Raw genomic sequence first — 25,872 nt, 5'->3', positions numbered from 1 at the left:
AAAGTCTACTTACATGGCACATCTGATTGTAAACTCAAGGTATGGGTTTACAAGCATGTGATTCTGGGGATGTTTTGGAGATGTTTGCATAGTACATGTTGCTGACCTGGTTTATGTATTTAGTACATGTTTGGAAAGTAGTGAAAATCTTTACTATGGCACAGTAGTTAATACGTCAGCAAGTGTATGTAAGCCAATACACTATCCAGTTGACATAAAAAGCCCTATACACATCAGCCAATGTGGTGTAATGAAACAGGAGTCCTTGAATGCCTTAATATTTTTTTTATTCCAGAATGGTAACACTCATTATCTGACTCCCAAATCATATGCCTATCTCTTTATTGGTATATTTCTATTTATTGCCTTTAAGCCATTGCTGTCACAAAAATGATAATGTCTCTTGATATGTTCGTGGTGACTGTAGCTACTTGCACTGTGCTAGAGTGTTTGAAGACAAAGTCAGTTGTGTCTTTATTTGGCTTCTCTTGCCACTGACATGGGGCAGGCTTACTCAGTAGTGACCCTGTTGAACTTTCAAAGTTTTTCTTTCTCAGGCTGGTGGCATAAAATCTTTATTCATAGCTGGAGACAACCTTGAACATCTGTCTTAGTTCTTACAACAATCCCTGCTGAGTCTACAGTGTGTGTCTGACCTTGCTCTTAATGTCTGGAATATGTATCCTGGAGTTGAGAGAAATGTAATTTTGATATTTTCTTTTTTTTTTTTTTTTTTTTTTTCTGTAAGGATAACCTCACTGGTAGCACTTCTTATAGGATGAAAGTTGAAAATAAATTTCTACAATCCACTGTGGACTGAATCCTAATGCCAGCCAGCACTTAGACAAAATATTCCGTAAAATCAATGGAAATTTTACTTCATTTGGAGGATTAACAGTCTTTCAAGCACAAGGTGAACATAGGGCAAAACTAGGGAGTAATCTTCTTTAGATGATTTATAGCTTCACTAAAGCACAGAGATAAAACCTGCAAGAAAAATAGAAAACGAGATGCCCACAAGAAATATGGTTCTGATAATACTGATGTTAACCTCTAACCTTAAATAACATGTATATAAAATATTATTAAGTTTAGACATGCTTGTTATCAGTAACAAACTGGGAGTGTGGAAGCCTCTGTCCTCCTGGGATTTCATGAGTGCTTTAAAAGTCCGCTTAAGAGAAGCTATTGGTGGTAGTCACTGTTCTCACCCTCACGGTAGATGAAGCCCAAGGCTCTTGGAGAGGAATTACCACAGGCTCACAACCTTTGGGGAGTTTTGGACAGACAGTTTTTTCTGCAGCCATTTTCCTCTCCATCTGTCCTAGCATACAGGCTGCATCCATGCTGTGCACCAGGCATGTGGGTAGCCTACCCAGAAACTGCACTCTGTCCTTCAACCAGTGTGTCCAGCAAAGTCAGACGCAGCCTGGTGTGTCTTTCAACTCTGCTAAGCTACTGGTGTCCTTATTGAACAGCAAAATATCATAATTGAGGTAGGAACTTAGCAGAAGCAGATGGACGGCTAGTTGGACTGGCTCCATGCTTTCATTTAAGGGAAGACTTGTTCTCTATCTTTCTCGAAGATGGACCTCTTGTGGGAGAATTAGAAAGTGCTATTTCATCTTCCCTTCTTTTATGTCTCTTGAGAAAACTGCTGAGACAAGATGAAACCTCAGCTCATAATGTGTGGAGCATTGCTTTATCTTTCCTGAATAACAGAATAGCTTGGCTTGGAAGAAACCTTTAAGATCATCTATTTCCAGCCCACCTGCCATGTGCAGGGACACCTTTCGCTAGACCAGGTTGCTCAAGGCCTTATCCAACCTGGCCTTGAACACTGCCAGGGATGGGGCATTCACAACTTCTCTGGGCAACTTGTTCCAGTGCCTCACCACCCTCATAGTACAGAATTTCTTCCTAATATCCAATCTAAACCTTTTCTCTTCCACTTTAAAGCCATTCCCCCTTGTCCCATCACTACACGTTCTTGTAAATAGTCTCTCTCTCCATTTTTCTTGTAGGTTCCCTTCAGGTGCTGGAAGGCTGCAATTAGGTCAACCTGAAGCCCTTTTTTTTCCGGACTGAACAATCCCAATTCTCTTAGCCTTTCCTTGTAACTTCCATGGATATATTCCTCATCCTGTCACCAGGCTGGCTGAGGCCTCTGTGCCCTACTTTCTCTTTTTCTGAACCGTCTCTGAAGTTTGAACTTTGTCTTCTCAAAGCCTTTTTCCCTGGGATGAAAGATGGCACTGCTTCAGAGAGCCCTTCTTTCATTCTGCACCTGTGTCTCTTCTCACAGAGCTGTTCCCTGAGCATACTAAGGAACATCGGTGAAGAATTAATTTCGTTTTGTCAAGTTTCTGGTCTGACCCTTTATTTAGAGCAGTCATTTCAGTCTACAATAAACTCTGTGTTTCTGCATGCCGCAGTGAAAGAATTACGAGCAGTCCTTAGCCATGTGCATTCAGGATGCTTTGGTAGCCCCATGGGACAGGTAGACTTCAGTGCCTGAAAAGAATGGGGGTACAGTCAGCATGTTATTTTCTGTGTAACAGTGTATACGTGGGTCTGCCTATATGTAAAAGCTTTTACATGATTCACTGAGGCCATTAGGAGTGGAATGGTATATGATCATTTCAGGCACAGAGCTCTTCAAAATGAACGGCTTTTTCCACCTTTCCCCAGGGAGCCCCGAGAGCAATCCAGCATGTAGATGGGAGGAGACTGTTCATAAGTCTTCAATCACAGCTTTCAGGAATACAAAGCTTATTGTTGGGATGATCCTGCAGCTCTGAGTGATAAATAAGGCAAGACAGTTAGATGAAAAGAACTGACTTTCCTTGCTAAGACAAAGATGGACTGAGTTTTGAAGTTTGACAGCCTGGACCTCTTATGGCCATATGGAGCACACGTTGATGTGGGGTCTAGAGCTAAACACAGTATTCTAAAAGCATGGTGAAGTAATCAGGCAACAGAGCAGAATGAGAACAAAAATCTCTTTTGACTGAGTTAATCTTAGACATATATTCTGTGCTTTTGTCTTTGCCTCTGTTTCTGGTATTCACTGATACACCAGGATATATCCAGTTTAGTTTGCTTAATTTTTTTCTTTTCTTTTTTTTTTTCCTCATTCATTTTCAGAATTTCATATACCCTCTTGGTTTTCAGTCCTCTGAAGAAAGCAGGCCTTCTGGGTTTGCATAGTTGGACTTGGAGGCTAGCAAGAATGTGCTTTCTTAAGTGATTTTGGCTTATTTGGTTTCTGAGGTCATGGACGTAGTGGAAGAACACCTGCTCTCATCTTGCTTCAGCACTTAATCCCTGTCCCAGACAAGCCTAGAAGGGCACGACACAGGAGATGAAGAATAATGTAAAAAATTGCTTAGTAACTTTTTTGAACATCCGGAAAGGTTCATGGATAATGATTTTATTTTCCCCTGGTTTTCTCATATCCACACCAAAAAATAAGATAGAAAGACAGTGTTTCTTCAGCTATTACATTCATTGTTTGAGACCTTAAAGAAAAGATGAATAATCCAACGTCTCTGCAAGCAATATAGGAAGTCTTGAAGGACAGGTGTACATGTCCTATGCTTGACACAAGCAGAAGTTTCTGTTAACTTTGGCTAAGGTTTTTCAAGACCTTGTTACCAGTCTGTATGTGTGTGCACATCTACTTGACATTTTGCTTCAATTTTTTTTCTAACTGAGCCTATTTTCCTTCAGGGTGGCAGGACACAGTGTATCCAAGAAGTCTGTCCCATTCTCTCATGTCCTCAGCACCTCAGTCACATTCCTGCTGGACAGTGTTGCCCCAAATGTTTAGGTAAGTTTTTTTCCCTAGGAATTTTGTAATTAATATGATGTGTTTGTACATAGCATCTTTTATACCAGTATTTCACAATACTGGTAAATTCTTTGAGGTGAAAGAGACTCTACTGCTCAGTGGAATTTATAATCTACAGGTTTTGAAGAGACAGGAAGAGATGTTTCTTTGGAGTTTGCCACAAGAGAAAGGCCTTGCCCTGTCATACTATTATTCATGTGAGCATTTGAGTTCTTTGTTTTGAGGAAATGCAGGCCAGAGGAAACTTCTGAACTGACATTGCATTCTTGTAAACTGTTGTCAGAGGCATGCCACGGACCCAGGAGTCTGCCTCGTGATTGCCTTCTTAAGGTGGAATCCCAGTTTCATCCAAGAATATTCTCAATTATATATTTCCAACACATTTTAAAGGTGTAAGTCAGAGGCCTCTAAAAAGAGCTAGTTCTTCAAAGTCGTGACAAAGAAGGCAATGACAAAATAAGGCACAGATCCCACAGGCTAACATTCTGTCTGTTTCATAAACAAAGAATACTTACATCCTACCCAGTAAATTAGTTTTAATTTGATCCATGAGGTTCTAACTAGGTTTGGAAAATTTTCAGAGCCAATAACTCCCAGTTCTTCAATGGAAACTTTATAATTTTGACTACATCTTTACTGTTATCCAAAGTCTGTTTCCAGGTCTAGATTAGGGATACAAGAGAGGTCTGGCCTTGAAGGCAGCAAGCCATATAGAGTTCCAGGTTCTCATAGTACTTAACATTTTTGACTGCTTGAAATAAACCCAAAATTATTTATTTGCTAATTGAGAAGTGCTACAGATAAATATCTGCCTGGAACGTTTAGCTGCAGGACCAGAGAGTAATGCAGTAGAGGAATGAAATGGAGAGGAGAACAGTCCAAATGCTGAGCTTCTGTTTTGGCTGAGGACATTTTTCTTTTCCTTCTGTAAACTCCCCTTGTCCTCTCCTCCCCATGCTTTTCTCAGCTGAACTTTCCCCTCCTTGATCTAGGCATTTGAAATGCAGCTTTAATTTTTGACTGCTTCAAGGGGATCTTTCTACTCATTCTTTTTTCCCCTCTTAGAATTAAACAAATTCACTAATAATAATCAATTTCATTTTATGTGGTCTTTAAAGCGTTTCATATACCTCTGAACAGATAACATCTATTCACAGGGAAGTGTTAAAAGTTTTGGAGTGGAGGTAAAGCCAGAGGATGATTAGCATGCTGCATGGCTGTCAGGAAAGGGAAGTATTTCCAGGGATGCTGAGGCATGGTTTTTAAAGTAGCATGTGGAGGACCTCCCTGCAATTGAATTCCTGATACTCAGCGTATATAGCTTAGAAGAATGCTGTGGACTCTACTGGGATTTGAATTATTAGTTTAACTAGTGGTTATGAGCCAGCAAAGCCAACCATTAAGCCAAATATCTTCATCACCACATCTTTTAAAGTGGTAGCTCCTTTGTCAGTGGTTTTTTACCAAGTATTTGAACTGGGTTGGCCACCCGGAATTGCGCTGAGCAGTTTTCAAGGCATGGCAAGAGGGTGTGGGAGAGAACTGGACTTTTGTTCACTTGTTGACACAAGCTATTGAAGTCCTGGCCCCACATGGAGCAGTAGAAGTGTTGTTACAGGCGGGACCATGGCTAGGCTTTACCCGTAAGTGGTGCATGGATGTAGAGCAGTTCCTTTTAGGGCTACCAAGTATCCTCAACTGATTTCATATGTCAGTCCTGCAAGAGAAATTAAGCCTTTTCAGAAAGATGCACATCCAGTAAAAGGAAGGCTGGCTATGCAAGTACAGATTAATTCAAAGTAGCTAATTTGCAAGAGAGAGATGTTCAAATTATGTCTAACTGAAGAAAAGCAATTATTTCTTAACTTTTGTTTAACATTAGATTTGTAAAAACTCAAGGCTAATCCAATGGATTTTGCTGTGTGCTTATCCTTTTGTTCACTTATATCTCAAAAGAAAATGGAACCTTTTTCTTATAAGATGTTCTACATTTATCAAGAACTACTGAAAAAGGAAGGAATTACAGTATGCCAAGACCTGATGGTTTAAAAACTAAAGTGTTTACTTAGCACTTAGTACTTCATGTATGTACTTATAGTGGCCATTCCCTGCCTTGGAATTGGTCCCTATTAAACATTAGACTGCAGAAACAATAATCTAGGAAAGTGACAGCCACTGATAAAAGAACTTATTAGTTGGCTGCCACCAAAAGTAAATGGGGCAACTCAAAATTAGGAAAGTAAGTGTAGTGTTTTTGTGAAGAGCTTGTGTATGTATCATAATGGTCACTTGTTTAAAATAACCTAGTGGGAAAGAAGCTGAAGAATGAGAGGAGCTTACAAGAACCACAAACTCTGTTGCAACTTGCATCTGAAAGTGCTTGCAGGATTGCAGGACTTCAGGAAGGATTTGATTTTGGTGCTGCCTTCCCTGTATAGTGCTCCAAACCCTTGCCTCGCTCTCATTAAGCCTGAATGTTTTATGGATTATGGAAACTAAGTATCTTCTGTTGCCTTAATTCTGTTCACAAACTATGCAAATGCCTGTACTTCTCACAGTCTTGTGTGCACATGGTACACCAAGCTATCTTAATGAGACTGGACAACATCTATGTTATTTTTGCATCAGTGTCACTGAGTTGATTTAGCTTGGCTGCTGTGAACCCCTGAGGTAGATATGCTAAAACCAGTTAAGACTCCTTTATTTGATAAGTTATTGCATTAAGTTAAAGACTGTTTAAACTAGTTTAAGTGTACCTACCTTAAGAGTTTGCGGTGCTTACTTTTTATTCGTTTAGCTGCACTGTGCACTTTATGATGAGAAGGAGAAGAAAGATTTTTCCAATATAAACATGCTATAAATCATATTTATATTCCCTCCCATGGTAGGATTTGTACAGATGAATGTGTACTAAAGGAACAGTGAACTGTTAAAAGTACATATTTTTTTCACACGAAAGTGGAAACACATAGCAAATGGCACATTGCACATGAATTTAATCTGGTGACAATATACCCTTCTATTTTTGTTGACAATATGGTGTATTTTCAACCACATTCTGTTTCTATTACTGTTTGTTTTTATTCAGGACAGAGGAAAGTGTTTGACCTCCCATTTGGAAGCTGCCTCTTTCACAGCAATGTGTATGATAATGGGTCCTCATTTATTTATGACAACTGCACAATGTGTACATGCAAGGTAAGTCCATAGTGCTTCGATATTGTGTGCTGATGGTTTTCTGGCTTAGCAGTAATTTGTAGGGCTGTGGAACTGTAAGCCTGATACTGTTCGGTGGCATCTTGTGTGGTCCAAAAGAATATGGTCTGAAGAGCACTTGCAGTTCTGCTAGGAAAGTTTAAAAAATTACTGACTGCCTCAGCTGAGACATGATGCCTGACTCTGTGTGATGCAAAATAAAGTTGCTCGGATTATATGATCCTCTTTAACTTTGCATTAGAGTGGAAGAGGAGTTTCTAAACGATGAATTACCACATCTCTACTGAAGGGCAGTGATATTTATTTAGTTCTCTAACATGACTGTGACCACTTCCACTTCTGCACCTAGGCAAAAAAATGGAAGTGTCACCAAATCAGTAAGATTTTGCAGGCAAATAAAAGTACAAGCTGGGCTTTAGCTTCATAGACCATGAAAGATTCCCTTAATCCATAAATAATTTTTATTTTCTCTGAGCTGACCTATCAAAGCAGTTGGGCTGTAGCTTGGGTGGATGCAGTGAATGAACAAGCAGGAATACTGTTGTAAGGACACACAGGAGCACAAACACCTTGGTGATGATTTTATGATTTCCTTTCATCCTTTTACCTAGGATTCAACAGTGATATGTAAGAAGAGGTGCTTACTTCCTGGTGAATGCAATAAAAACAAAGACCACTGCTGCAAGGAGTGTGTCTCATATGTCTCTCCTGAGGAAGTGAAAGTGTGCAAGTTTGGCAATAAGATCTTCCAGGTAAAGTTTCAAGTGTGGTTCAAGAGCAGATACCATTGTAACAGCCGAAACAGCATGATTTTGCCGTAGATTAGAATAGTGGCTTGTTTTGTAGCGGAATCCTCACCATTCTGGTTGATGATGGAGGCAAAGCTTTGCAAAATTTGCCATCTGCTTTTTTTTTTCTGAGTTTGTATAAATTCTGCTGATACAGGGAGTTAAAGATTATGGTTCCTCCTTGAATGTTACATGTTGCCTCCCCTTCCGTGTGCAGAGGTTCAAGCTGCTGTTTCATGACAAATGATGCATTTTTAGTAAGATATTAGTGCTCTGCTTTCCCAAACAAACACCGATATTCATGGAGGAGATATTCTGAGTGGCCTGTAGGCTTTATTTGCTGAACCAAAGTCTTTTCCATAGCTCAACCAACAGGAGCTTTGTGAAGTTCATCTTGGCTGAAAGTTACTCAGTTTACTACGTTTCACATCTGTGCTAAGGACAGCACCCCTGATATCTTATGCTGGGGTAGCCATGTAGTAACTGTTACCTACTGCACTCTCACCCAATGTTTTCAAATCACAAGGGATTCCCAGCAGAACACTTCTGCTATTGCCAAGACCCTGTTTGTTTTTCCAAGTGGTGCAGCGTTTTTTTCACACTGTGTCGGAAAAAGATTCTGTCACCTCATGGGCCATCTGTGAATTAAGAGACCCTTGAATCAGATCAAATGTTAAGTCCTTTGTGAATACTTGGTTTGCTCAGCCAGAATTGCTTCCCATTTATTCCATCTTTTGTGTACATAGCTGAAGTGTTTATTCTGGAAATTACATGTGAACCTACTGTACGCTGAGACTATACTCCATCTGATTGGCACTTTCACACTGGCGCCATTGTGCTTCAGGAACAAATGCCTGCTTCTTAGGCACCCAACTAAAATATTCTGCTTCTTGTGAAGATTTTATTATATTACTAGTGTTATATGGAGTGTGAAAAAATAACGAGAGAGTACATCCATTTCTGGCCTCGTGTGCAAAAATGTAAATTGAGTGTCGCTCTGTTGAAGTCAGTTCTCTAACCCAGGTAGAATGGGCACAGCAAATATGTTTTTGCACTCCTGTGCAAAACCGGCTGTGAAACAAAAATTCAGGATAGCTGCATGCAGTCAGCTGTGATGTATTCTGGTACCTTAGTAGTTGCCTGGTAAGTGGTCATCAGAGACCCAAGAACGTCAGAAACACTAGGCAATAGTAACATGCCCTAGAAACAAAAAACAGGAGAGAGACAGCCTCTGGCCAAGCGTGCTGCGCTGAATAAGTTAGGCTCCTTTGCATTTCAGATATAGTCTGTTTTTCTTTCTGGTCAGAACATCATGTTGAGGTGGGCACGTAATTATTCACATCTGTCGGGTTGAGCTGCCTGTTCCTGTCCAGTCTATCCTCACCCTTCCTTCCCAGCAGCCCTGTAAACAGAAAACATGCACAGTTTGGCTCTAAGCGGACTAGCACAAGGCTGTAAGCGGGTGAAACAGAATGTTTTAGAAACCACACTTGGCAAGTGCAGCACCATGTAAAAAAGGAGCCAGGGCAGTTCCACAAGCAATTCATCCCAAGTGGGGACAAGACCATGAGCCATATTATGCTCTGCACTTAATACTTTCAGAGCCATACATAGGCTGTCTTACCTGCACCGCATTTGAGAATTTCAGCACTGTATCTCTTCTAAACATTTTCAGATGTTTAGCAGATCAAATATCTGTGAAAGTACTGTAGTAATCTAAATTAGAATTCATTATTCAAACATTCCTGCCCTGAGTCAAAATGATGCTGCATCTGGGAATAAATTCACTGTATATCTTAATCAAATACTTTAACTTGCAGCCTATAGACTTCACTCAACCAGGTTTTTCTAATTATGTCAGCTTAAATGAAAATTTGTGGTAGGTGTGATCACATCTCAAAAGCTTATTAGAGAGAAAACAATGCAGATAAACAGGACACTGATGAAAAATGAAAATGTGATTTGGTTAGCCCTGAAAAAATGAATTTTTGACCAAAGGGGCCAAAGGGAAGAAAACCTTGCTGAATTTGATCTTTGTCTTGAATCCAACTGGCCATGGACAGACACCTCAAAATAATTTAGACTAAACAATGAGACAGTGCCAACAGGGAAAGTCATCCTTTCTTGTGCAATGATACATTGCTGAAATAGCTTCCTGTTGCCACTCCAGCTGATACTATATCATGTTCCCTCTTGCAGGATGGAGAGATGTGGTCCTCTGTAAACTGCACCATCTGTGCTTGTGTGAAAGGCAAGACAGAGTGTCGCAAGAAACAGTGCATTCCAGTCAGCAGCTGTCCTCATGTGAGTTTTTTAAAAGAACTGAGTTTTCTTCTCTTTTTTTCTCCACCATTATCTTTTCCAGTGTTTCTTGGAAGTGTGTACATGGCAGTGGGGCACGCAGTTTGAAAAGAAGGGTTACTCTGGCATATTAATTTAGATTGGCATTCTGCATGTGTGCTACTGTTACCCTGAATATGGTCATTCCACTGCTGTTCTTGCTCTGAAGAGTCTCTGCTCCATTTCTCCTTCTGCGTTTAACTTTCTCTGTCCCAGGTATCTGCACTGGAACATGCCTTTCACTCATTTAGTAGCTTTATAAAGCGATGAGATGACTATGTTAATATTTCAAGAGCAGCCATATTCTTAAGGCAAGCCACAGTAGGTTGTTGTACTTGCATTTCTTAGTGCATGTGAGGCTTAACACTTGGTTGAAAATGTAAATTAGACAAAGCAAAGCAAATTATTTCAACCAAGCCATTCTGCTTTGTCTAAGGTTGTGGCCTGAGTAGTTTTTTATTTGAAAGTCTGAAGTGAACCCAAAGACGGGTGTAAATGTAACTTTACTTAATTGCTTCAAAAATTAGCTGTACTTGAAACCTTGAGCTAAAGTCAGCCTCTGTTTCTTGGATTTCTGACACTGACAATTTTTTTTTTTTTAATGGCTCAAGCATTCACAAGAGGGAGCTCTAAATAGCACCTCATGTAGGGGCAGATCTTTGAACTGAACTGCAGAAGAGAAAGCCAAGTCATTAGATTACACCTTCTCAGTGTTTCCTTTTCCATTCTGGAAGCCAGTGGGGAAAATGTGAGTCACAGACACCTAGATATAAAATTTTTAAATGACAAACTCTAGTTTGTAAAATTTTATACGTGTAAACTTTTGACAGCCAGAAGCAGTGGTACAATAGAGAGCCTGTACCTTGGCACTCCTTGTTCTGCTGTGACAATGGGCTTAAAGAACGATGCTTGCATCCTCTGGCACTCACTGCAGAGGGCAGTTCTCCTGTTAATGGGCCTCACATGAGATGCTGCATACACAATAGGAAGTGTGAACAAACGAAGCTGCTCTTCTGGGAACATGATGTGGCTCATGGCAATCAGGTTTGCTACCTTCAGGCCATTCATGGTGTAAGTTTGGGCTCTTCAGGTCTCTTCGAATTTTTTGTTGACTGAGAACCTGGCACGCACTGCATCTCATTTATTTTTACCTTGTGCTGTTGCATTACAGATGTTTAAGACGCTTCTGAGATCAAGTAGCTAATATGACTTAATATAGATCTTCAGTGAAGTATCTTCACTTCAGCAGTATCCATACATAAATTTGAGCATTGAGATGATCAGTTGAAGTGGCTTCTAAAATGAAAATAATGGTGGGTAAAAATTCACCATCCACAGTTCTGCAGCAGCATAAGTGACTGACTGACAAACTTGTTTAATGTTGCTACACAATCTGTTTCAAGGTTAACGTGAAGTCATAAACTGCCCTAGAGCTCTGAGGTCAGTCCTCAGACAAGATCTGGTTCCTTAGGGCTGAAAAGACCGGCTTTGTTACCCCACAGCACCACTTGCTCTGGTATCTGACCAGTCAGTCACCTTGCTCCCTACCTTTAAATGCAAACTGCAAGCAAACCTACTCTCCTCTGCAGGAACACGTTGCGTTTCTGCTCTTTCAAGCTAAATTGGAAGGACAAGTAGGAGAAAGAATGTAAACTCTAGAGTAAGATTTATTTTCCTATTCCAAGTGGGTACCAAGTAATTTTAAAGCAAATAATGTATGCTAATGGATTTAAATCTTCTACTTTTCATCTCTGCTTCACTCTCTTTAATGAGATTTTTCTGTCTCAAATCTATAAACATCAATTAAGCACACCACATTATTCAAGATACAGATATATTAATGATTCTGATACTGGAAGTATGGATATCATGCATAGTTATGCTGCTGCCTCTGCAAACTGTAGTGGTGTGCTCTCCATTTGTTTTCTCTCTTCACAATGTTTCTGACAGTAAGCAGTCTCCACTGACTATTGGAGACTGCTGTGGAATAAAATGTGGTTTAGTGTCCCTCAGGTGTCAGACCACATAAATTTATCTCATTAAAACTGTATTATGGTATAGACAACTCATCGGGAAAGGACTGAAGATTCACAAAGAACTTAGAATACTATTCTATGCCTTAAATGCTTTACCATGCATTCTTAATACTCTTTGCATGATATTGTGGGATATTTTGGTGATAGAATTTTATTTTATTTTTCAGCATAAATTTTGGCCAATTATTTCTTGAAAGGATGGGTTTCAAAGTGGCAATTCTGCAGAAATTTCCAATACTGTGCAACCATTTGTATTATTCAGTCTATTGGTTGCAGGCTGACGTAGAAGACATTTGAAGACTCTTTATGCCTTTTCTTTAATTTTCTTCATAGGGCTAGGCACATTTTTCTGTTTCTTTTGTTCTTTTCTTTTTGGAGCATTTAATCCTGTGTCAGTAATTACAGAAAGTGTCTTTCTTAGCTACTTTTCGTCTGCAGCAGAGGCCATACCTCTCACAAAGTCAGTCCTTCCTGTCACATCTATAGTAAAATTGGTTCTCCTTGGACTTCTAGTGAGCCTTGTGGCTTGTGGTTATTGTTTCTTACCTTCTGACCACTGACTCCAAATAGATATTCCCTCTCTCAAGTTACTTAGAGTGTCAGCGTGCAAGGTGCGGTACTTGCTGGCCCCCACCCAGCAAATCTATTAAGCATGTGTCCAGTTCTGCTGAAGTTAGTTAGTTATGGGCCCTCCATGTGTGCTTAAACTTAAACACATGCTTAAATACTTTAAAGAAAGGGAGTAATCTCAACACTTGGCAAGACTGAGTTTCAGAGATCCTTTAGACCTCTTCATACCTAATTTGCTATTTACTTGCCCTAGCTCTGTTCGAGCCTCTTTCTTGCTTTGTGCCATCTCCTTTCTGATTACCCATCCTTTTAATTTTTCTCCTGCCCCCTCTCCTTGTGCCTTTGCATTCCTCACTAACATCTTAAGTCTATGGTAATGATCAGTGGTCATGAACATCTCTTTTTGTACTGCTAGAGGAAAGCCTGTTGAATTTTACAGCATGCAGCCTTTTCTGAGCTCCAAGGCAAAAGTTAATAGAATTAAATTCACAGAATGTGAAGACATTTGCAGAGTTTGATTCTGTGGGTAAATTTTGAACCCGTGAACTTCAAGTGAGCTGAAAATTTATTCAGAACACACTCTCCCATCTCTAGCACAGACTGCATTTAATGTTATACACATCTGTTAATATTACAAACAAAAAGTTGCTGTTTTTACTCTAGTGCCAAATGAGGCACAAAAAAACAACAGCTGTTGCTATTGCACAACTAAACAACCCCCTCCCCCCAGCAATTAGTTTTGCCTTAAAAAAAATATAAAATAAAAACCTCAGACATTAAAATTGAAAACCTCATAAAAAAAAAGAAGAAAAATCCCAGAAAATAAAGACTCAAATGTGGTCTACTTATAAATATTCATAGGGAAAAATGGGATCACATCACTTAGCCCACTCCTAAGGGAACCCTCAATGCTAATGAACTCTTGCAGCACATGTTAGCAATAATGGGTTTCCTTATTCTACAAGACAAAAACAGGATCTCGGGCCAACATGGTGGCTCAAGTAACCAGCCTCAGCAGGCTGCCTTGGAGAATCCGATTTCACTTGAATTCTTGCCACTTCCAGCTCGGCTGATGATTTCAACTCTTTTATTGAAACAGCGAGGTAAGACTGTGCAGTGCAGTGTGTGGCATTCAGCTGCATGTATTCCGTTCATACAAATATGTGTTGCCAAGCTCCCTATTTCTGTGTGGTTTTAATGGTTCCTCCTTTAAGTGGTTTTGTTCTAGCAGGTGCTGGGTAGGCCTCCCTGTTGCTGCCTGGTCCTCGGCTATTCTCTTTGCTCTGGGGCCTGGTGGTCTCACAAACATCTTAAGCGCTGCCCACACTGCCAGTGAAACTCTGATCCAGCCCTTCTCTCAAGTCCAGATGTGCCTCAAGTCTGTTCACATGCAGTTGCACATTCAAAGACAAGCTTACGCTGAGCTTCTTCTGCGCCTTGTGGACGATGTGCCCAAGTGCATTCGTCACCAAGCACTCATTCTGTGTACATCAAGCAAGGGCAGGATGGAGTGTGCTCCACTCCAGCCTGCCAGCAGATACTTGGAGTTCATTTCTCCCCATGCACATTGTCAAACCTTGGCAGCACTGTAGGCAGAAGGCAAGGCAGACAGCAATAGAGGTTGCTGCTTATGCCCACTTCCCTGCTCTCTGCATAGACCTGCTACCTATTTTTTTCTATTTTCACAAGTTTTCTGTGCTGTTGAATGGGCAGGATAGCACAGCTCCATTTGCTTGCTTTTACTGGCCTCGCCTTGCTCACCTGCTTGGTTGGAAATAGGAACAGTAATCATACAGAGGGGACTTCCTCTGTGTTCAACTGCTGTTGGAGCAAAGGGTCAGTGCTGGGGTGCAGCAAAGCTTCATATGCCTTTACTTCCCTGTGTGGGAACACGGGTGAGCTCAAATGTCACCATAACTTCTGTTAAAACCAACAGCAGTTTTTATTTGGAAAAAACACATCGTTTAGGCTGAAATTTTCCAGGCGTATCCACTAGCTTGACGGTTAACTTTAGGGAATTTAAATAAAAAATCAGGTAGAACATCTTTTAAATTGATGAAGACTGAAAAGGAGCATGAATTTAGACACACAGAGGCATGCCTCCTGCTTCTAGTCATCCTTGTATAAGACACAACTGTAAGTAGAACTGACCTGGGCAGAGTGGTAGATAAATGCTCAAACCCTTTATCCATACTGCTATGATGAGACCAAATTGTTTGCTTTTAAATTTTGCACATCCTTGGATGCCTGCCCATTTACTTCACCAGGGACGTAGGTCTATGTGATCTGGTGGATGTACCATAAGATTTAGCCAAACTAGACCTCTATCAGTTTGCTTGCTTTCTTCTTTCCTTCCTCCCTCCCCCCCTTTCTTTTTTATGTAAATAATGTATGATTTGGGAGGGGCCTTGGGTGGAGCAGATTGCCTCTGTGTTGTGACTAAAAGGGAATGCATGGGAAATGTATGCATTTTGGGGAGGTGGGGGAAAAGGTAGCAATCTTGTTAACCTGATGACTAGTCAATTCTCTCACACTCTCTCTAAAGAGAAAAGTGGTAACAGAGAATCCTTTTAGTATTTCATTTCTTATAAGACTACCAGGAAGCTCTTTGAATAGTTCTGTCTGTTTTTAGCACCTGATATTTGAAGCTGTAACCAGGGCACTGAGTTCAAACACAACTTGAACTATTTTCAAAGGCTTATCCAGTCTTACAACATGACACAGTCATTGCTCCAAAAACTCTTTTATTAAATCAGCCTGTCTTTCTCCCTATTAGGGTAAAATCCTGAACAGAAAAGGATGCTGTCCTATTTGCACTGAAAGTAAGTTATTTCTTCACATTCTTTAAATTCTTTTTTATTCTTTCTGAGAAAATAAATGTAGTGGAAGTATGTTTGCTTTTCTACCTTCTTTTTAGAGGCAGTTAAGGGGCAGGTGATTATTGCTGGCCATGGATTTTGCCTTCTATAAATCTGTAAATTTAAAATAAAATGCTTGGGTATTTTATTTTATTTTTTTCAAAATGCCACTATTTTTTTCAAATCTGAGGTGCTGCATTTTGAAGGATATCATTGGTCTGTGAAATTTGTAGGCAATAAAACAAGAAAATTGATAGAGTTGTGACCATTAGGACTTGGGTACCTTTTATACCTGTAACTAACAGTCCAGCTATGTGTATATATAATCCAACACCTTTGCAGATAATTTGTGAGAGTTAAAAAAATCTGTGCAGAAATCCCACAGTCTGGGACAGCAGTGGAAAGTAGAATAGACAACTGTCCTTCTTTCTTTGTGATGTTTAGTTCATCTATTGCTTTTTTGTCCCTCTTCACTTGAGGAATGATCATTAAATTGTGTTCTCTCCTAGTCAGCAAAGCACTTGCACAAATACTTATCTTTAAACTAGTCTATTTAGGTCAGCAGGGAGACCTGTCTTCACTGAAGTTAACAGGATACCATTACATATGTCCTTCAGTAGACGTTTAAGTATTTTACTAAATAGGGACAGACTACTAAAATAGGGTTTTATAATCTGTAGGAAGGCTTCTGAGAGAAGGAACTGTTTTTTAAGGAGAGTGTTTCTATTCCTTTGTCTAAAATCATCAACTCAATTCTGGGTGCTTCTTGGATTGCAGAAATTCCATATGCTAAATATCTGTTTTTCTACTCTGCGTCTCAATTATTTTGAAATGTGGAACTTGAGATAAAATAAATCTAGTTTGCAAGCCTTCATTATCAAAATAAAATTAAATACAAGTGACAACCTGACAAACACTTGAAATAATACTGAGCAGAGGAAGAAATGAAAGAAGACTCAACTGACCAGTAGTTGATTTCATGTTAGCTCAGTTTCGTGGGAGAAGAAATTTGCACAGACCTTTTGCTCGGATATGACATATCATTAGTGTCATGGATTTATCGATCTCTATCTCATCTCTTTTCTTATTTTAGTCTCACTTAACCTTTCTCATGTGTTCTTTTGTAAAATGAGAGTGGAGGAAAATAATGGGGCCAGCCATTCCCTCAAAGCACGGTAGACCCTCTACTGTAAGAGGTTAAAAGGAAGACAGTATGGAGATTCCTTCAGAAATGCTGCCAGAGTGATGACTTGTGATAATTGTTTCATGGGAGAAGGAGGCAGAACCCAGACTTCTTCAAAGTAAAAATAACTCATCTATGAACAAGGATACCTAAAAATTCAAAACTTCTTGATGATATAAGGGGCAATAGTCATGATTACACAATGTGAAATTAAGGGCAGACCATTGTTGCTTGTCCTCCAGCCATGCAGATCTGTAGAGAGCCTGACTCCATCTTCCCAGTGACCTCCTTCTGGGTGCTGGCAGACTGCTCTTAGGTGTCTCCAAAGCCTTCAGGATAAACAGCCTTGTTCCCTTATGGGAAGGGAACAAGGAACTTAGGGGTCCTGTCTGCATTGCACTGGCTGTACCACCATTGCACATGAAACAGAGGGGTCCTGAGACTTGTCTCACTATGGACCCATTTAGTATTTGGGGGAGAGCTGATTCTAAGCTTTTATCATTAAAAGGGTATTCCCAGCTTTCATCAGGTAATGTAATCAAAGAGCTTAAATACCCACTGTCATACAGTAGTGGTGGCTACCACTATCTGTTTTAACATTAGCATTTTAACAATGCAAGGAACTAATTCCACCTTTGTGCTGTAAATCTCATCACAACATAAGACCAGCAAAAGGCATAAGGATTTCAGTGATGATCACAATCTCAGGTAGTAATTAGGAACTTTGCTAATTCAGCCAATTTCTGATGAGATAAGTTGTATGTGCACAGCCCTTTCCCTCGCTCACTCACGTTGATCCTCTTTCCACATACTAACACACTGAACATTTCTGGCGGTCCAGCAGATATTAATTTTCCAAAGTAAAAACAACATAGGGAGGTACAAGAACATACTGTACACAGGAGAGCTTTGAGTATGGTTTTAAAAGCAGCCAGTTTCTAAGAAGTGGGTCAAAACCAGTCACGTTGTGAAAGGATACACTTTAAACTGAAAAAAAACCCAAACAATCAAAGGATTACTTTGAAAGTAGTTTGTTGCAGAGAGAAAAAGTACCTCATCTCCTTAAGGGCTGGAGGGTCTCTTTTGTCCACTGTTACTGAAGTTAACTATAGTTAGTTTTGGCATGTTGCTGTTTAAGCTCCATGGCTGGTGTACAGTTATCACTAATTAAACACAGTGGTCATACCAGTGGAAAATTCAACAGTTTAGTTTATGCTGCTGTAAAAAATGTAATGAAATGTACTCTTTTGGGTTTGATTTAGAAAAATCACTACTGACGTCAATTCCATAAATTAGTAATCCTATGTTAGACCAAGGTCATTTTCATATTAAAAATAAGAAAACATTAAACCTGAGTTCAAATAATATTAACAGACAGCTCTCAACTTCAGACAAAGACAGGAATTTGCAGTGAAGGTTAAGTCTTTGTTCTTGACGAAGAAGAATTGATAGGCCTTACTGAAATTATAGCACACAGTATGAAAACTTCCTACTTAAACCATGTAGATGTATTTTAATCATGATCAATAATAATCCTAACACAGTCTTACCCAAGTCATTATGAGATTTTGTGGATGAAGTTTTTTCAAAGTGGACTATAGTCGTCTGGGTCTAGCAGTACACATGATTGATTTTGCAGTAAAGGATTCTTTTGGGGCAGAAAATTTCGTTCATTACAAATCATTCTGCAGGTTTTTTAATTGACAAAATGATCAATGAAGCTAAAGCAAACTCAAGGGCATTTGGACTCAGCCTTAGGAGTGAAAGGTTAGTACTTTCACCTCATCCTTCAGTTGGTCTTGCATCCTTTTTGTATGTTTTTGTAGAATTACTGAAAAAAAGTGCTGATTCTTCAAATCAAACAACAACAACAAAAAAATAAAAATGAGGTTATGCATTGGAGGTACCTGTGAGAGCAGGTAGTGGGATGAAAGGACTGCATAGGCCCCCATTACCTGTGTTATTTCCTTGCCATGGAGAAATACATCAACAAAAAGACTGCAATTGTGTATTCATACTGGAATACTGTTCATTATTTACCTCCCATTTCAGCTGTGATGGTCTACTGTATAAATATGTATTTGGACAAATTGGAATAGCTATTTTATTTATGAAATAGACCATAAAGACTCCTGTGGAGTTTTTGACACCACACCTTGTAATGTGTATTATATCAAGCTGCACTATGCAGTAGTTATGAGGAAAGTACTCTATGGCTATGCATTTTTACAGAAAACCTAATGAAATTCTATTATGCATGTTCTGTAGCTAGTTTTCAGAAGTTAATAATGTGTTCTGTTTGATTTAGTGCTTAATTCAGCATATGGGCTAATAGCATTCAAAGTTTCATTTTATTTTTAAAAAGCTGAGATATTTTTGAATTATAGATGTGCAATCAGAACACCCTTAACTGGTAAACTTGTATTTTTTCCTCCCTCTCCTTGCTTAGAAAGTGTCCAAACCAATTTTAGTCATAATTTAAAGTATATTTTTCTTGGCCACTCCTAACTACCTACAAACCCAGAAGAGTGTGACCAGACATCTGGACATCTTGGACTTCAATTGACTGCTCTGATCTCCTGAAAAAACAAAACAAGCTATTCCATGAGCACCAGAGCTAACAGAGCCTGGTTTCCTATGGATTTGTGTCCCATTTCCTTTATATCCCAACAAATAATAAACCCAGCTAGAGACAATATATCCTGTGGCTGGTCTGGAGCTACAAGTGTGCTAATTGCTCAGCCAATACGCTCCTGCTCTCCGGCTGGTCAGGATGTGTGTGCTGACTGTCTGTCTGGCCTCCACCAAGCAGTATATATATTTTGCCTTTCTAAAAAGGCTAAATACTGTCTGGGGGAATGGGGGCATTGGGTAGAAGGAAGAAAGGTACATTTTGGCAACCACTTATTTCAATAAGCGGTTCTTACCTTTACTCAGCATACTACTTACTAGAAATGAGTGGTCTTTCAAACTTCTACCCCTCCGTATTGGCCAAAACAGGTTGTGATTGTTTTTTTTTTCTTTCTCAGAGTATGTTAAAACTTAGGAAATGCTAATATGTTCTTTTCCATGCTGTTGCTTTTTTAGCTTCCTTTTTTGTACAGCTAAATGTGTTTTCAAAAACGGTGCTCCTTGCCCACAGTTACCTTCCCCATTACCTTTTCTACTGAAAGCAACTATTTCATTTGAATTGGGAGCATGATTTGTAAATGCAAGGAAAGCATGCCAAGAGTTCTGTAGTATTCACTTTAGCACCTAAATGCTATTATTAGTTTGCAAGTAAGCTGTAGAGCCTTAGATGGAAGCTGAAAAAACTGCATTCATCACACATATAGTTTAATATTGTCAAATGTAAAAGAGTGAAGTCTGTATTTAGTTGCTTAAAGAACAAATGTGAAAACTGCCAAGCTCCAAAAGCTTCTATGAATGCCAGAAGTTTTCAGTACCGATTAGGGAGTGACATGCAAGATTTCCAAAAGAGGTCTAAAGCTGTTTGCATCCAGCTCCTAATAATGGTTAATCAGAGTTGAGAGCCTGAGGTGTTTTGAAAATCACAGCCCCCTGAACATAGCTCTGGGTCCCTTCTTTGAAAAATCTGTGCTTTTCTAGGATAGAGAAGTATATTTGCAGTCATGTGCATGTGTAGATGAGCAAAAGAAGACACCAAAGATCATGACTGCCAGGTTCAAAACAAACAAGAGGCAATGTTTCTTTGTTTACTTTGCCCAAGGGTGTTGTGGATGCTAAAAGATTTTTGGGTTCAAGGAAAGACTGGACAAATTCACAGACAAAAAGCCCATCAAAGGTTACTAAATTAGGGGAAATCACATCTAGCTCAGCAAATCTCTAAACTAAAAGTAATTGGAGTCTAGGGAGGCCTTAGGGGGAAGTATTATATATAATTGCCCTTTTCTAACTCTACCCCAGACAGCTGGTAGGGACAAGGAGTATCAGCAATAAGCTGGGAACAATTTACTGTAGGAAAGAAAGGGAAAGATCTTCACCCATGTGTTATGTCTTGTTAACATAAGCTGGGAAATTTCATACTCTAGTGTTGGGGAACATTGGTGATGCAGCAACACCCCTCCATCTGTTATGTCCCAACAGAGGAGCAAGTCACACACAGTCCCAACAAGAGAATGGGTGCTTCCAATAGATTTCAAAAACTGCCAAGCAGAAGGACTGGTTTGTTTCAGAAAGGTAAAAGAAGAAAAGAAATAGGAAAAAAAAAAAAAGAAAAAGAGAAAGAAAAAAAGAAAACTAAAAAAGAAAAAGAGAAAAAGAGAAAGAAAAAAAGAAAACTAGAAAAAGAGAAAAAGAAAAAGAAAAAGAAAAAGAAAAAGAAAAAGAAAAAGAAAAAGAAAAAGAAAAAGAAAAAAAAGAAGCAAACCATAAAATATGATGTGATTGAAACTCTCCCAAAAGGAAATAAACAACAACCCAGATGCTAAATATGGCAGGAACTCTTTTCATGTTGACTGTCTTTTGCAGTCTTGTTACACCCGGTGTTTAAGGTTTATTTCTAGGCCAGCCAGTTTTTCTTACTGGCAGTGCCTGAGTTATCGCACACACTCCTTCAGAGTGTGGATTTATTTTTTAAACCCCACAATTTTAGCAAACCTTTCAAGAATGTTTTACACAGTGATATCAGGGAATCAGTTATTCAGACTGTTTTTAGGTGGATTTTCCCTCCTCCATTTCCTTGGTTATTAAAGAAAACAGCAAAATTTGGATCAGACATTCAGCTATCCAGTCCAAAATACATTTTTAACTGCATTGCATCAAGTTGACATATGATGTGTCACGATGTAACATAACATAAAACAACATTACTCTGCATAACACATGAGAAATTAAAAATAAATATTTCCTTTGGATCCCATTGGTACCATCAATTTTACTTGCACATCTCTAAATTATGTTTATTCCTCTCATGTCTTGCCTCTTAGCCACTTGCTTAGGTGGGGAATCAGCCTTCCCCTCCCAGTAGGTTGGTTAATAACATGTATAATGTGCACATTCTTGGCCTTTAGAAACACAAACAAAAACAGTTCTTTCCTCTGGAATCTTTACTGATGTTTGGCTGATTTTTTTTTTTTGTTGATAGTTTCCTTGTTTTCATAAAAGTTGTGATTACACTAGAAGAAAAGTTAGAGATGGAAAAGCTGAAATAGAATCTGAGCTGGTAATGTCATATATTTTAATATTTGTCATGCAGATACTTAGATGAGTGCATAAGGAAATCAGAAGCGTGTTAATGTGATTTAGTAACAGGTAAAGTCAGATAGTCTCCATATAAAATTTATAGATTTTTTTTCCCATTGGTAAAAATGACATTGGTGATTAAAAGCTGTATGGTTCCTACCAATTTATGGAGACTCAATTAATCTTTTAATGAACTTTGGAAAGCAGTTATTAACATCCTTATTGATATCAACAAGCAAAAGGAAACTCACAGAAGTGCAAATTTTTAAAAGCACTCTTCTTGGTTTTCAGGCTCTGCCTAAAGTCTGTCAGGCCTGTTTTCCAGAGGTGATGATCAAATATAGTTCATTTTGACTTCTAATGGAGCTGTCAACATGATGTCCTTGAGAAACTGAAACTTTTGGTCCCTAGTTGCCAGACATAGTAAAGAGGGGTAATAATGATGCCAAGATTAGTTACTGTCTTAGCTAAAGAACCATGCATATGGCTAGTTAGGGGTAAAGGTACCAGCTCTGTGGTAACACTGCACCATGTGGTGAGGGGAGACTGACTGAGATTAGGCTTTAGGAAGACCTTTCTCACAGGAGGAACAGACAGACACTGCTACAGGTTGCCAGAGGTGGCTGTGGGGTTGCTGTTACTACTGCTCTTTAAGAGCAGGTTAGATAGGTCTGTCAGGAATAATACAAGTACAGGTGATTCTGCATTGCAACTGGAGAAGGAAAAGGTAATATCTCCTGGTCCCATTTTCCCCTATATTTCCCCTTTAGTCCCATTTTCTGGGTCTCCATGTAGGTTTCCTTGGGTGCACTTTACAGCTAGAAAAACACCAGAAAGATTATAGTTGCTTTAGCATAACACTCTGCCTAGGCTGAAAAACCCTGCTGAGAAAGGTGTATTGTGTAGTTAGAACTGCATTCCACTCCACTGAAGGAATTCCCTTCCCCTTCTCCATAACATTCGTGTCTCCTTCTTTTTTTGTAGATTTGAATTTGCCTTTTTTAAGCTGCTTTTTCAGGCAGGCCATTTTATTTGCATTTTTTTCCTTCAATGAATAAATTGTATTCCTTGTTACTCTCCCTTCCTTTATTATTATTATTATTTTTAATTTTTTTTTTTAATTGATGCTCACAGCTCTCTGATTACTGGGTCAAATTGTCCTCCCCCTAAAACAAGCATCATCTTTCAAAAGCAGCCTTAGCCCATGGGTGTCCAGCTGGCAGTAGCAGTATGCATTTCTCTGCCTTGAGATGCCTTCTCAGGAGCAGTGAGATGTGGTTAGAACCTATTGTTATACCAGAAGGCTGCAAGGCAAATAAATTTAGTGCTATCTTTGATTGTGAGGCAATTCAATCGACGGGTAGCTGCAGGGTAACTCAGCACCATTGACAGGAGTGTGGAAGCATTCTGCCTATGAGCTGTGACTTCTGCAACCAGTGTATGGCTGCAAACATCCATAAGAAATCTACATCCATTTGTTATAATGCAAATAATTGGTAAAGACACCATGGTCTTAGGTAGTTATTGCTTCATGTTAGTCATGTACTACTGACTTCTAGCTGGTAGTGTGGTAACAATAACTGCTACAAGTCAGTTGTGTATAAACAACATATGCAATAGCTTGTAAAACTGAATAAAGATACTGTTTCTACAGATGATTTGGGGGGAAAAAATAAACATGCCTAGTTTAAAAAATGTACAATATTTATAAGTGTACAAATGTAAAATATGGACAGAACCAGGTCCTGCTAAAGTGCTCTGATGGCTTTTAATTTCAGGCAGTCACTGAAATGTGAAAAATTTCACAGGCATTGTAATAACCTGTTCTGATGGTAGATTATTATTATATGTTTAAGGGACAAAGGTACAGGTTAGCCTTCCTATGCTGCCCTAGGAATCAATGGGCCTTTGGTTCCCACCCTCCTTGGGGAAGACTTCTACTAAAGCTGTGAAGCTTTCGGTTTTAAAAGATGTGTATATTCCTAGTGGGTGTCAGCCAAAATCTGCCCTGCAGAGCAGGTAGATTAGGTGAGAGCAGCGTCCTCTAAGTTCTTATCAACTGCCTTTTTCAGACTTTGATTGATCCTGATATGGCGCTTTTGTTTCTCACTCACCTGCAGAGCCTGGAGTTTGCACTGTATTTGGAGACCCTCACTACAACACTTTTGATGGACGGACATTTAACTTTCAGGGAACATGTCAGTACGTTTTGACAAAAGACTGCTCCTCCTCTGCCTCACCCTTTCAGGTGCTGGTAAAAAACGATGCCCGTCGGACCCGCTCTTTCTCCTGGACAAAGTCAGTGGACCTTGTGTTGGGCAGAAGCACAATCAGCCTCCAGCAGCACCTCACAGTGAAGTGGAATGGGACCCGAATCTCACTACCTTGCGAGACACCGCAATTTCAGATCGATTTGGATGGTTATTTGCTGAAAGTGGCAACCAAAGCAGGTAGGGCAAGTATGAGTGTGTCTGTGTATGTGCATGTGTGTCTTCTTTCTCCCTGAAGAATTTCTGAAGTTCAACATGAACAGTAGTCAGTAAAAAGGCACGATAGTGGTAATAAATATAGTCATAAATCTTTAGAGATCTTAGGAACCCAGAGAGCTTTCAAAATTCCCGCAGCCCACAAGCAGACAGAGATCCCAGCTATGAGTTTGAAGTCTGCAGGATATTTGCTAAGCTGTGTTTCATTCTGCGGCTGCCAATTAACTGCCTGAATGGATCAATGTGCCATGATTTTCACTTCCAGTAACTTAAAATGGCTTATGCAGGGTGTGGTGGGTTGATCCTTGCTGGAAATCAACCAAATGTGCTGACGAAAGTCACTCTGTCACTCCCCTCCTCACCAGGACAGGAAAGAGAAAATGCAATGAAAGACTCGTGGGTTAAGATAAGGACTGGAAGAGGTCACTCAGCATTTACTCTCTTTTGTCAAAGAGACTGAGTTTGGGGAAATTAGTTTAATTTATTGCCAATCAAGTCTGGGTAGGATAATGTGAAATTAAGCCAAATCTTCAAAACACCTTCTCCTCCCACCCCTGTTTCTTCACAAGATTAACTTTACTCCTCATTCTCTCTACCTCCTCCTGCCCTGAGTAGCACAAGGGGATGGGGAATGGGAGGTGCAATCAGTTCATCACACGTTATATCTACCACTCCTTCCTCCTCAGAGGAAGGACTCATGCTCATTCCCTACTCCAGCGTGGGGTCCCTCCCACAGGAGATAGTTCCCTGCAGACTTCTCCAGTGACTCCTTCCCATGGGCTGCAGTTCTTCATGAACTGCTCCAGTGTGGGTCCCTTCCACAGGGTACAGTCCTTCAGGAACAGACTGCTCCAGTGTAAGTCTACCACAGGGTCACAAGTCCTACCAGCAAACCTGCTCTATCAAGGGCTTCTCTCTCCATGGGTCCACAGATTCTTCCAGGAGCCTGCTCCAGGGTGGGCGTCACATAGTGTCACAGCCTCCTTCATGCATCCTCCTGCTCCAGCATGGGGTCATCCATGGGTTGCAGGTGGATCTCTACCCCCCATGGAGGACCCCCATGATCCTCCACGGGCTGCAGGGGCACAGCTGCTTCACCATGGTCGTCGCCATGGGCTGCACAGGAATCTCAGCTGTGGCATCTGGAGAACCTCGTCCCCCTCCTTCTCCCCTGACTGCAGGGTTGTTTCTCTTATGCTTTCTCACTCCTCTTTATGACAGAAATTGTACAGGGCTTTTCTCCCCCTTCTTAAATATTTTACCTGAGATGCTGCCACTGTTGCTGAAGGGCTCAACCTTGACCAAGCCCATCTTGGAGCCAGCTGAAATTGGTCCAT

At 39.9% G+C, this 25,872-nt stretch overlaps 1 protein-coding gene across 2 annotated transcripts in view; it reads left to right on the top strand.

Annotated features, from left to right (window-relative positions):
* The window catches only part of BMPER (BMP binding endothelial regulator), a 147,009-nt gene that overhangs the window by 70,390 nt on the left and 50,747 nt on the right, over nucleotides 1-25,872 (top strand). For both annotated transcript variants that reach the window (XM_032700506.1, XM_032700516.1), the window contains 6 exons: nucleotides 3,733-3,832; nucleotides 6,942-7,051; nucleotides 7,681-7,821; nucleotides 10,057-10,161; nucleotides 15,580-15,625; nucleotides 24,170-24,499. In XM_032700506.1, the coding sequence (XP_032556397.1) occupies nucleotides 3,733-3,832; nucleotides 6,942-7,051; nucleotides 7,681-7,821; nucleotides 10,057-10,161; nucleotides 15,580-15,625; nucleotides 24,170-24,499 (832 nt within the window). The remainder of the gene's footprint in view (nucleotides 1-3,732; nucleotides 3,833-6,941; nucleotides 7,052-7,680; nucleotides 7,822-10,056; nucleotides 10,162-15,579; nucleotides 15,626-24,169; nucleotides 24,500-25,872) is intronic.

The sequence above is a fragment of the Chiroxiphia lanceolata genome, chromosome 1, assembly GCF_009829145.1.
Source record: "Chiroxiphia lanceolata isolate bChiLan1 chromosome 1, bChiLan1.pri, whole genome shotgun sequence".
Classification (NCBI taxonomy): domain Eukaryota; kingdom Metazoa; phylum Chordata; class Aves; order Passeriformes; family Pipridae; genus Chiroxiphia; species Chiroxiphia lanceolata.
The sequence above is the reverse complement of the archived record's forward strand: the minus strand, read 5'-3'. Positions and strand labels throughout refer to the sequence as shown.